At 46.2% G+C, this 13,082-nt stretch overlaps 1 protein-coding gene and 1 long non-coding RNA gene across 2 annotated transcripts in view; one reads left to right on the top strand and one right to left on the bottom strand.

Moving 5' to 3' along the window:
* Positions 1–6,526, top strand: part of GRIN3A (glutamate ionotropic receptor NMDA type subunit 3A) — a 105,574-nt gene extending 99,048 nt beyond the window's left edge. The window contains 2 exon segments of the mRNA XM_080986699.1: positions 813–886; positions 5,553–6,526. Of these exon segments, the coding sequence (XP_080842825.1) occupies positions 813–886; positions 5,553–5,922 (444 nt within the window). The 3' untranslated portion in view covers positions 5,923–6,526.
* Positions 1,047–4,042, bottom strand: LOC308466378. The gene is made up of 2 exons (XR_013980814.1): positions 3,995–4,042; positions 1,047–1,510 (listed from the first exon to the last, which is right to left on the bottom strand). It is a non-coding gene; the product is annotated as an uncharacterized lncRNA (long non-coding RNA).
* Positions 6,527–13,082: the final 6,556 nt, after the last annotated feature.

Below are 13,082 nucleotides of genomic sequence, written 5' to 3'. Positions count from 1 at the left end.
GCAGTGGCTCCCAGTTTGTGGAATGCTCTCCCCAGGGAGGTTTGACCAGTGCCTTCATTATGTACCTTTAGGCACCAGGCAAAAACGTTCCTCTTTAACCAGGCCTTCGGCCGATTGACATCCAATGCCCTTTTGAAATGTGTTGGGGAGCAGGGGGATTATTGAGTTGTTCTTGTTCTTGTTTTTATTATGTATTTTGTGATTTTATTGTGCCCTGAGACCTGCGGGTATAGGGCGGTATACAAATTAAACAAACATACATACAAACAAATGTTAAAATACTAGAAAGGATCAAAATTACTTCAACTTTCTAAGCATCTTGTCTAAATGAGAAAGGTTCTAGCTATCTTCTGTAGTCTCTTCCCAAACCAAGCAGCATCGGTGAAAATGGGATGGGTGGGATCGCTCTGAGAATCACATTGGTGGGGGTCATACACAAACAGCTCAGTACAGTGGTACCTTGGTTCTCGAACTTCTTCTGTTCCAGAAGTCCGTTCGACTCCCGAAACGTTCAAAAACCAAGGCGTGGCTTCCAATTGGTGCAGGCATCCTAGAAACAATAGCAGACTGCTGCATCGGACGTTTGGCTTCCCAAAAACATTTGAAAACCAGAACACTTGCTTCTGGGTTTTCAGCGTTCAGAAGCCGATTTGTTCGTCAACTAAGCCGTTCGAGAACCAAGGTTCCACTGTACTTCGCTTCAAACAAAATCGCAGCCTGTTACATGCAGCGTTCATATTTCCTATCCGCTCCACCCTAAAATGCAAGGCTGATTATGCTACTGATTAATTTGTTCCCTGCTTTTCCTCTAGAGATTGCACCGTGCTCTAAATAGTTCATTTATTGAAGACAAACACCAGCCTAAAGCAAAGCGAGTTGAAAAGAGGTAAGAAAAATGACTTTTAAAACCCCTTGTTTCCAGATGAATCTGTAGATAGTGGCTCCCATGACACAAAACACTCCTCCCCCCCCCCCTTTTGTTAAGGAAAAGGAAAAAGAAACACTTGGGAAAACTGTAGTGTATAATGTGAGTCACACACTGAAGAGAAACTGAAAATCATTTTTATTATTGTGCCAAGAGAATCGTAAATCATAAAGAATGGCCTTTGGCTGTATGACTTTATATGAGGGAGCAATTCCATTCACATCATTTTATTATATACACACTATAGCTGTCTGACCCAGCAGTGACATGACAGTCAGACATGTAATCACTTTTTTCCTTTCAATGTGCTTGGCACACAAACTTCCCATTAAGACAACCACGTCTAGAAAAACAGGGGGAGCAACTCACAGTGGCAGCTGCACCCCTCAGTCGACTTCCTCATCTGTAGCAGCAGCACACTCACAGAAGGCAAATTTTTGAATTTGCCCTTTCGTCCCCCCAAAAGGTCAGCATCCCAGTGCAGGTTTGCAGATGTAGGCCATGCTGTTCTGTGTGCTCAAATCCCTTTCCTTATGTGCAAACCGAGGAATGGAGAAAGCATTGCAATGCCAGGCATTGTACGATCTGTTCAGAAATTATAATTAGGCATACATTTATTTTCGGCCTTTTCAGACTTGTTTAAAAAATGCACCACAGTTGTGAACCTATTTTTTCCAGCATTGTTACCGCTGACCTTTTTAAAAAAATAATAATAATGTGCCGTTTACAACATGTTGCGTGTCGAGGTCCCCAGGGCCACCCCAGTAACTCACACATCACACAGAAATTTTTGTTTAAGGTTTGGGCATAATTTTGCCCACAACTTTATTAAAATACAAACATCTGAGTGGTTGCTTAGGCATTAGTTTCAACTAGCTGCCCCCACCGTGGGGGACAGTCTGACATTCCGCACACCTGTGAAAGTCAGAAAAGCGGAATACACTTGGGGGTAGCGATGGAGCACGGAACCTGCCCTCAGCCCTCCCCAAATGCAGGCAGGAGCTCTTGCATGGCCCGAGCCCCCTTGACAGGGTGGGCAAGCAATAGTTAGCCCCTGATTCCTTTAACGGAATCCCTTGCAGCAGCAGCATTAGAGGGGCAGGCACAGCCAATCCATGCCCCTCAACCAACCAAACCATAAACCAATGCCTAACCGCAACCTTACAAGTTGTGACGATTTGCCACGCAGTAGGCAAAAACCAAATGGCCCCAGCCAATCAGCCAGATGGATAAATTCCTACCGGGCCCCTGCCCCAAAGCAGACGACCCCATGACAGGCATAGCAAGGTCAAGCGAACAACCCTAAATATGGGGGGCGGGCAATCCGATGCATGGGGTGAAAAGAGGAAGCCCTAGCCTCGTGCAAGGAGTTTTAGCATTTCTGGCTGTCAGTCAACAAATGGCAACATTAACTTCTTCCCAACAACAAGGGAAGCCCAATTGCATCACTGTCCAACAATCAATTAGCCCGCCCCCAACTTTGGAGTGTCCTGGCAGCCCCCACTGCGACACGTGCTCTCCATGAAGGAGAACACACTGTGCCATTGCTCTTTAAAAGGCTTAAGTATACAAACTGGCATCGCGACACTGCATCAAGTCTGACAGCTGTGTTTTTAGTGCCCTGGCGTTACTCATGCCATGAGTCACACAAACTGTGCCTGCCTCTGCTTTTCCACGGAGCCCATTTTGCCTTCCCTTTCCATGTCCTCGTAACAAACCCAGCCTGACCGTAGGGCAAGTTTGGGAAATCTGACAGAACTGAATCCCCGGGCAAATGTGACTTCCCAAACTCTCTTGATAGAAAGAACAATTCTGCATGAGATGGCGGGGCCAAGATCTCTCCAGCAGGAAGGGTCATGCACCATCATAAAAAATGTCCCTTTCACATTTGCTGGGTCTAATTGGAACCCTCCCAGCCCCAAGCCTGTTCAAACCAGCAGCGTTTCTGTTGCAGATTCACCGAGAATGTCCACAGGGCCATGCTGCTGAACCAGAGCACAGGCACCGAACTATAATGAATTAATGCAGTCGAACAGTGTAGCAAAACTCCCCCTCCATCCCACGATAAAACTCATTTATTCCTTTAGATAGCTGCTGCATTGGAAAACGAGAAGAAACAGAGGATTGATGAAAATAGCTTCTACTGTATTATTATTTCCCTGGGGAATAATACTCTGACACTTTCTTCAATCATACATTTCCCAGAAGGCACAGGGTGTGTGTGTGTGTATGTGTACACACACACGCACACACACACACACACGGGTGACACTGTGGTCTAAACCAATGAGCCTCTTGGGCTTGCCGATCAGAAGGTCGGCAGTTCAAATCCCTGTGACGTGGTGAGCTCCCGTAGCTCTGTCCCAGCGCCTGCCAACCTAGCAGTTCAAAAGCACACCAGTGCAAGTAGATAAATAGGTACCACTACTGCGGGAAGGTAAATGGCATTTCCGTGCGCTCTGGAGTTCCCTCCCCAGATGTTCCATTGCACTGGAAGCGGTTTAGTCATTCTGACCACATGACCCGGAAAGCTGTCTGTGGACAAATGCCGGCTCCCTTGACCTGAAAGTAAGATGAGTGCCGCAACCCCATAGTCGCCTTTGACTGGACTTAACCGCCAGGGGTCCTTTACCTTTTACCTATAAAAAAGAGTACATGCACACCCTCGCCTCTTTGATGGTTTCAAGTGTATCAGGATTCTTTGCTTCAGTCAGAATAGATTTTGCTAAGTGCAAATTCTTTAGCCTAGGGGTCAACATTCTCTATGTGGATCTAGCAGAAGCAAAAAATCTTACAAGCGAGATTGTTAGCTGGCAGCGGGTAAGATGTTCGCCATCTGCTGTCAACTCCTGCATCCCACAGACCGGGATGTGTATGGTTCTCCACTTCCCCATTTCATCCTAGCAACAGCCCTGTGAGGTTGGTTAGGCTGAGAGACCAGGAATGGCCCAAGGTCACCCAGTGAGCTTTGTGGCTGCGTGGGGATACGAACCTCTGCAAGCAAATTGGGATCTGGATAGCAAAATTCCACGAAACAGAATAATATAAATTCATTTTCGGAAAACTTACTGTAGCTAAACCAAAGATGTTTTGACCAGAGGTCTTCTTCAACTGTCTATTGTAAACTGTGTGTAAAGATGCACACAATATATAAGATTTGCAAAGAATACTGTACACTCCGTACAATAAGAGCAAAAGAAGGAAACAAACTTAAATTTGAGTAATAAGGCCTGCAAACGTTTAAAAAATGATGTGATTAAAACGTTGTAATAAAATAACTGAGATGAAAATGAAACAACGTCTGATAAGTGGAGCATATTTTAGTATAGGGCTGCATACACACAACATTTTATTCTAGAATCAGTGGAGACTGTATGCTTGTTTCTTCTACGTGGTTCACACACAATCTGGATCTGTGGCATATTTTTGGCCCCTGTTTTCTTTTTTGAAAGCAAAAGCTCATTGCAGGTGGATTCTGCACTGCCCCACAGTGTGTCTGCGCTTAGCATATGCCCAGGGACATTTCTGTTTATTGCTCAGCTCTTATCTCTTAAAAAGAGTCTGTAGAACCGAAATCTGATGCCCTATGGGCTGGATTAAGGCCTGGACATGTTCTCTGTAGTTTTGTTTATGGCTGCTGTCTCCCGGGAAAACAAACAACAAGGGGGGCGGGCCTGGTGGACTTTCCAGCTGGATGCTGTTCGAAACAAGATGGGCCCTTAGTTTCATCTAGCACGGCCTTTCTCAACCTGTGTGTCCCCAGATGTTGTTGAACTACAACTTCCATCACCCCCTAGCTAGCAAAGCCGGAGCTCAGGGACGCTGGGAGTTGTAGTCCAACAACATCTGGGGACCAACAGCTTCAGAACCGCTGATCTAGCAGTATTCCTACATTTGTATCACCTGCATACACACATTGGAAGCAAGAGGTGGCCGAGAATAGGCAGAGGAAGAAGTTGGGGATTTCCCATTACTTTACCATTGGCACAATGTAAGTCAGGGCTGGGAAACCATCATCCCTGACCATCCTGGTGGGAGCTGGAGTCCATTCATATTGGGAGAGCCACACCCTCCCCACTCCTGGCGTACCCTCCAACATTTCTCCTATGAAAATAAGGAAGTCTTGTTCAATAATAATAATAATAATAATAATAATAAATGAAATCAATTTTATTTGATTTTACAATACAAAATTATTTTTAAAAAATCAAATACATATACAGAGATTCCTCCAAATTTCAGGACTTCCCCCTCCCCCCTCCCTGGAGTCCCATTTTAAACATTTAAAGCTGCATCTTATTCCATACTCTATTATATCAATCCATATTTTCCATGGTAATTGAAAATACCGCAGGTTATGATTCGGCACTTCTGCGCACGCGCAAAGCGCAATTTAGCACTTCTGCGCATGTGCGACCGCTGAAACCCGGAAGTAACCCGTTCCGGTACTTCCGGTTTTCAGCGATTCACAACCCGAACAAATGCAACCTGAAGCGGCTATAACCCGGGGTATGATTGTATCTGTTTGGCCATTTGTGAAATTTTGAATGCTTTCAGCAAATATTCCATCACTGTAGGTCAGGCAGAAATAACTGTGACTTTTTTTCTTTTCTTTTCTTTTTTTCAGGTCCAACGCAGGGAACAGCCAGCATTCAGTCTGGAACACAGCCAGCCCAGGCAACTGCCTTCGGAAGAAATACATCTGCAGTGAAGAGAGCCAGAACGAAGTGGTGCTTAAGCAGCAACAGTCGCCGCAGCAGCAGCAGCAGCAGCAGCAGCAAGACATCCCTCTCCCCCTCCTGACGAGAGACTCCCCAGCATCGCTGACCACAAACGGGAAAGCGGACTCCCTCAACGTGGCCAGGACCTCTGTGATCCAAGAGCTCTCTGAGCTGGAGAAGCAGATTCAGGTTATCAAGCAGGAACTGCAGTTGGCCATGAGCAGGAAACTGGAGCTGGAAGAGTTTCAGAGGACAAACAGGACTGCGGAGCCCTAAGTGGCTGGGCTCCGGCCCTCACAAGCCCTCTCTTCCCTGTAACTATTCATAATACACTTTTCTTTCTCTCTCTCTTTTTTGTAATGCCAGAAAGCGGCACCGGAATCAACAAGCAATACGGCTGCTTCCTGCAAAACCAGCATTTTTTTGCAGAAGGCACCAGCACCCTTGGTTCTCTCTTCTGGGAACGTTTCAAAGAGGCAACAGCTCCGTGGGAAAACTTCGCCCTCCATCTGAAGAAGGGTTGACCCTCAGGCTGCAGGAAACGCTTCCAAGCCTCTGGGGGACTCTTCCAAGCATCCAGAACACACAGCTCCCTGGTTTTCTTCTTGCCACACTCTCAAATGGAATCCCCACTTTTTAGCCCTTTCTGTGCTTTTTTTTTTTTTTTTTTTTTTTGAAAGACTTAAAATGAAGATTCAGATTTGTGCGTCCTGGTGGTGCTTTGTTTGGAGTTTGCTAGTGGAATTTGTTACAGCCTGCCTGGGGGTGGGGGTGGGTGGGGGGAAATACTCCTTTGTGTGCTGAGGAACCCCAAGGCGTTGTTAGCGTGAAACCTTTCTGTTAATTTCATTAGCCAATCTCCACAACACTGGTGTCGATATCCACCCCAAAAAACATTTGGGCATAAGGACAAATACTAACAATCAATATCTTTTTGCAGAGGCTTAGTGCTGATCTAGGGACGCGGGTGGCGCTGTGGTCTAAACCACTGAGCCTAGGGCTTGCCGATCGGAAGGTCGGCGGTTCGAATCCCCCACAACGGGGTGAGCTCCCATTGCTCAGTCCCAGCTCCTGCCAACCTAGCAGTTGGAAAGCACGTCAAAGTGCAAGTAGATAAATAGGTACCACTCCGGCGGAAAGGTAAACGGCATTTCCATTTGCTTCTCTAGTTTCGCCAGAAGTGGCTTAGTCATGCTGGCCACATGACCTGGAAAAACTGTCTGCGGACAAACAACAGCTCCTACGGACAGTAAAGCGAAATGAGCGCCGCAACCCCAGAATTGTTCGCAACTGGACTTAACTGTCAGGGGTCCTTTACCTTTACCTAGTGCTGATCTACACTTCCAGGTTGGATTGTTGCAATGCTCTCCGCTAGGGGCTGCCCTTGAAGATGACCCAGATCTGGTCTAAAATACAGTGACCACATTCCTGGCTGGAACTCAGATAATTCCATAAAACAGTTGCATTGGCTTCCTACTTCAAGCTGCTCATGATAGTCTTTAAAACCTTAAAGAATTTAGGCCCCAATACAGTTGTACCTTGGAAATCAAACAGAATCTATTCCAGAAGTCCATTCAACTTCCAAAATGTTCAAAAATCAAATCGCGGCTTCTGATTGGCTGCAGGGAGTTCCTGCAGCCAATCAGGCGCTGTGGAAGCCCCGTTGGACGTTCAGGTTTCGAAAGAACATTCACAAACCGGAACAGTCACTTCCGGGTTTGCAGCGTTCAGGAGCCAAAATGTCTGAGTTCCAGGGCATTCAGGATCCAAGGTACGAATGTATCTGAAGGATCACCTACAGTCCCTCCCAGTTGTTAATAGTAGCAGAAGTGAAGTTCAGAAATTCAGGGCATGGTCCAGGAGAGAGTATTTTCTGTACTCGCCCTGAAAGTGTGGAATTCCCTCCTCCCAGCGGTGCATCTGGCTTCATCACTCTACAGCTTTCGGTGAAAGTTGAGGATACACCTTTATACCCTGACCTTTGACCCCTGAGATGCGTGTTTTCAGGACTCACCTTATTCTTGGGACTGCCGTCCATTTTATCTATTGAGAATTCTGAATTTTAAATTGTCGCAACCCGCCCAGGGATTTGTTGGTGAAAGGCAGTTAACATATTTAATAATAATAGTTGTTACTGTCATCATTATCATCATCATTATTATTAATTATACCGTCCTTTAATAGAAATTCTGAAGGCGGTTTACATAAATAAAAGATGAGAGGTGGTAACATTCTGGACTCTGCCACCTCAGAATGCAAGGAAAGGAATCATATATTTGAAAGATGGTCCACCCTCCCACATGGGGATGCGGGTGGCGCTGTGGTCTAAACCACTGAGCCTCTTGGGCTTGCCGATCAGAACACCAGTGGTTTCAATCCCTGTGACGGGGTGAGCTCCTGTTGCTCTGTCCCAGCTCCTGCCAACCTAGCAGTTCGAAAGCACACCAGTGCAAGTAGATAAATAGATACCACTGTGACAGGAAGTTAAACGGAGCTTCCGTGTGCAATGGTTTCTGTCACCGTGTTCTGTTGTGCCAGAAGTGGTATAGTCATGCTGGCCACATGACCTGGAAAGCTGCCTGTGGACAAACACCAGCTCCCTCGGCCTGAAAGCAAGATGAGCGCCGCAACCCCGTAGTTGCCTTTGACTGGATGTAAGTGTCCAGGGGTCCTTTACCTTTTTACCTTCACTCCCACGTGAGAAACAAACCACCTTGGGTTACAAACCTTTCGCTCAGATGTGCTGGGCTGCTGAACCAAACCACTGTAGAGTTGGAAGGGACCCGAGGAATCATCTAGTCCAGCCCTCTGCAAGGCAGGAATATGCAGCTGTCCCATGTGGGGATCAAACCTGTAGCCTTGGTGTTATCAGACCAAGCATTAACCAACATGCAGGCAGGGTTCTTGTTGTTTTTCCCCTGTGGGGGAGCACTCAAAATGTGGCTTCCCACTCACCATCTTCAATGGTACAGCCTACAACTCAACTGCCGCATCCTGGCTCTGGTGTGTGGATCAGCTCTCAGCAATCAAATACAATCAGACACCTCCTTGCTAACCTCTGCCCTCTTCCCTTCTCAAAAATCAGTTGTCAGGGCAGGGCCCAGCCACCCTCAGGTTCTTTCAGAGAATCAGCAGGCTTTGTACTCCGGTTTTCCACACAAAAAAGAATATTTTAAAATTATTATTTTTTGAAAAAAGCTACAGATAAAATTATCTATTGTATGGTTTTGCTTGAAGTGTTTCTAGTTTTCCAGAGTGCTTTTATCTATTTTGCCTAAGATTCCCAGTCATGATTTCGGGACCTGTTGTTTTAAGGCTGTTGATGGGGAACCCTCTGGCTTATTGGGTTGGTCTAAAAGCCGGCGCCATGGCTTTAAATGTTTTTGAAGCACGACGTGGTATCCTTCCGTGAAATGTGTTGTGTAAGTTGCCGGTGGTGGCTTGCTCTCCAGTTGTCGATGTTTGTTCTTTATGCGGGTGCTATGCAAGCAGTGGGTGCGAAAAAATGTCCAACGGCATACAACCAAACAGGCAAATCATCCCACCTACACTTCCCCACAACCCATGCATACATAAGGAGCAGTGACGTTCAGTCGGGGGACTAAGGGGACTAGATTAGTCCCCTAAACATTCCCAATAAATTAGACTATTAAAGCATTAAAGCCTGGCACCTCCTTCCCCAAAACTGGGAAGCTTCTGCCTGGCTTAGGGAAAGTGACACGATGCTCTGAAAGGTTCAAGAACCATTTTACCCTCTTCTCAATGTCCACCTGTTTTTGGGAAGGAGGCAGCAGGGCTCCAGCAATCCCGTCAGGCCTGGCGACTCTTTCCCAAAGCCCAGGAAACTTCTGTCTGGCTTAGGGAGGGAGGTACGATGCTCACACACGCAACATCCCCATCGCCCTTGCGAGCTGCTCCCCTACGAAAAATTTCGCTGTACACCGCTGATAAGAGACAAAGATTCTTTTACCAGCGTGGGCCATTTAGCATGTTGCTTTGAGACATACTATATCCCTGTTTCCATAGGTAACGGGTGGAGAATCTGTAGCCAGAGGGACATATTCGTTCGCAAGGGGTGCGTTCCAGGGGTGGGTGGGGCAAGAGACAAAAGTGGATGGAGCTATTGGGGTAACTGTGACCTTTACACAGGGTGGGGGGAGAGAGAGAGAGAATCAGAGGCCTCCCCACATCTCTCCATAAAGACAAGCAAGAGGAATTACCACACTTCAAGGAGTTAGAAGCATTCCAAGTAAAGTAAAGTAAAGTAAAGTAAAGTAAAGTAAAGTAAAGTAAAGTAAAGTAAAGTAAAGTAAAGTAAAGTAAAGTAAAGTAAAGTAAAGTACTTATCCCCCACCCATCTGATTGGGTTGCCCCAGCCACTCTGTGTGGTTTCGAACAGAATATAAAAACACAGCAAAACACAAAACACTAAAAACTTGCCGATACAGGGTTCCCTTTCAGGTGTCTTCTAAAGGTCACATAGTTGTTTATCTGTTTGACACCGGGCGGAAGGGCATTCCGCAGCCAGGCGCCACTACAAAGAAGGCCCTGTAACTTTACTTCTCACAGCGAGGGAACTGTTGGAAGGCCCTCAGAGCTAGACCTCAGTGTCTGGGCTGAACAATGGGGATGGAGACATTCCTTCAGCTAGGCCTGAGGCTCCCTGCTATACGTGCTCTCATGCTACTTTGGGTACCAGGCATTTCTTCCCCCACAGAGTTAGGGCAGTTGCCTGCTTATGTGCCAAACTGGCCACATATGCCTTGCTCGGGAGCCAGTGGAACTGAGAACTCTACTCTTACCATAGATCCAGGGTGCTCATTACATGGAAAGGCAGGCGAGCAGTGAGCGAGGAGGCAGGAATCGTGCCAAAGTAGCCTGCTCACCACGATTTGGCAGCAGGTTCACTTTTCAAGTTTTTCTGCCTAATGCAGGGCAATAAGAGGGGGGAAATAGGGCTACACATATGCCACATGGACTTCCCTATGCATCTAATATCCATGTGTGGAACTTAAAGGAATGTAGCCACTGAATCTTGGCTCACTGCTTTCTCTGAATCTGAAGGCTTGAGAACCCAATGGAGGTATACTGGCCAATGCCTCGAAGAATAGCTTATTGATATGGCATCTGCCTTGCATATAGTCTCAATCCCTGGTAGGGTTGGGGAACTCCCAAATAACCACTGCCTGTCTGAGCTAGATAGAGCAATGGTCTGATTCGGTATAAGGTAGCTTCCAATATTACTAGATAGCATCTCCCACTAAGGGCCACCAGGCAATTTTACCCTACCAGAAAACCCCTTCTCTTTCCCTCCTCTTCTGGTACATATGACACTTTCTTTTCTTTTGTTCTTTCAATTACCCAACAGAAAGCCAGCACTGCTAGACATTCAGCAGCTTTGGTGCGAATTAATGAAGTCCACCCCCAACTTCTACAAATCAGCTCTGGCTATCGTCTCCCTTTTCTGGTTGAAAACTCCGGTTGCTGGGTTGGTGGGGGTCAGGGAGGTGCTGGTCATGGTTGTATGTTTTTGGTTTTGAAATAAATTTTAATAGTATTTTTTTTAGGCTGGTTGATTTGCATGATGGGTTACTGTTGCTGTCTGAAGAGCAAATCCACTTTGATCAAGGGAGAAGACCAACCCAGGATCCCATGATTGCCTTGTCTATAATATTGGTTTATTATCAGCAACCATAGGCTTTCAGGTGACTTTTATACGCTGATGTAATGATAGGAAACTTTCACACATGGAACATGATCGTGAGACAGTTAAAAACACACCCGAGTCCTGCTGAAATTTATTAACACCGGGGTGTTTGCTGCAGGAGCAGCACTCCTAGCTAAAGGAATGCACACGGCAGCTAGTTAACTCTCTACAGTGGTACCTCAGGTTAAGTACTTAATTCGTTCCAGAGGTCCATTCTTAACCTGAAACTGTTCTTATTTAATATTTAATGTTGTATCATTTTTAACACTTGATTGGAAGCCGCCCAGAGTGGCTGGGGAAACTCAGCCAGATGGGCGGGGTATAAATAATATATTATTATTATTATTATTATTATTAACCTGAAGCACCACTTTAGCTAATGGGGCCTCCCACTGCCGCTGCGCTGCCGCTGCACGATTTCTGTTCTCATCCTGAAGCAAAGTTATTAACCCAAGGTAATATTTCTGGGTTAGCAGAGTCTGTAACCTGAAGCATATGTAACCTGAAGTGTATGTAACCCGAGGTACCACTGTATTGGCAAAGCTGACACAGCAGTTTCCACGGCCCCAATACCCATGCAAAACAGCCTAGCATCTAGGCATCTATTCCTAGGTCTGCGTTCTATGGAACAGTTGCAGCAACAGGGAGACACTCTCCCTCCACCAGCTTATGTATCTTCCCTCAATGGGCTGCAGGCACACAGCTGGAGTCTATATCCGCTCTTTCCACTTCAATTCTCTCCTGCTTCTGGGAGACAGTAGTGCAGCTACAACCCGTCTGTTTCAGGTTTAAAAGATCCCCTGCAAATACAGAGATTGCTGCTCTGTGGCACTGAACATCTTCCATTTATGCAGCCCATACACCAGGAAGGACAGCTCAGTGGAAAACCAATCTCTTGGTTCTATCTCTCTAACCAGATGCCCAAAGCAAGTTCTGCAGGGCTTCAGAGTCCTTTATGTAAGCAGTACATTCCAGGATGCCAGGAAGTGAAGCAGTCAAGGGTGGTGACTCACATTGATCCTGTAAGTGTATTAACAGCTGAAAAGATTTTGAAACCTGCTTGCAGCCACCCGAAACAGATAGGATGGGCTAGAACATGAAACAGAAACTCACACTATGCGCAGGTTTTATGTGGCACATGCCAAGTTTCAATTGGGCCACAACTGTCTGTCTCGACTGTCAGGAACTCTTCAAGCAAGTAGAAGTCTGTACACCTCTGATGCCCAGCTGACAAAACATTCTGCCCTGTTCATCTCCTGATGGGCAGAAACAGCTCAGCAGCCTGAAGTTTGAGGCGGCTCTTGATGGATGCACTACAGACAAAATATTTCAGTTGAACTGTGACTGGCAAACCAGACACAGAAAGGGCAGAAGTTAAAACGTGGCCCACGTTAATTCTCCTACGATAAAGATGGGATTCCAGGTGTGCACCGGTAGATCTCTGGTTGATCTGCAGTAGATCAGGCAAGGATTTCTGGCTCCCTTAATTTATTGCAGCACCAAAATTACTTCCCATACTCTTAAATTTTGACAAAAACTCAGGGCAACCAGGAATAGATGTTTCCTTCTGTAGGCCTATATGTATATATTGTTATTCCTACAGAGATGGGAATAACATGGGATCCCAGGGGTCTTGTTCCTCAACCAGGGTCAGTGCTCCTTTGGAGAAAAGATGACACAGCCAAGACTGTCATAGCTTTAGTATGATTTAGTCACATATTTAGATGGA

The sequence above is a fragment of the Podarcis pityusensis genome (genome assembly GCF_964106645.2).
Source record: "Podarcis pityusensis genome assembly, chromosome: 17".
NCBI classification, from domain to species: Eukaryota; Metazoa; Chordata; class Lepidosauria; order Squamata; family Lacertidae; genus Podarcis; species Podarcis pityusensis.
This window is presented reverse-complemented; position numbering and strand designations above follow the sequence as displayed.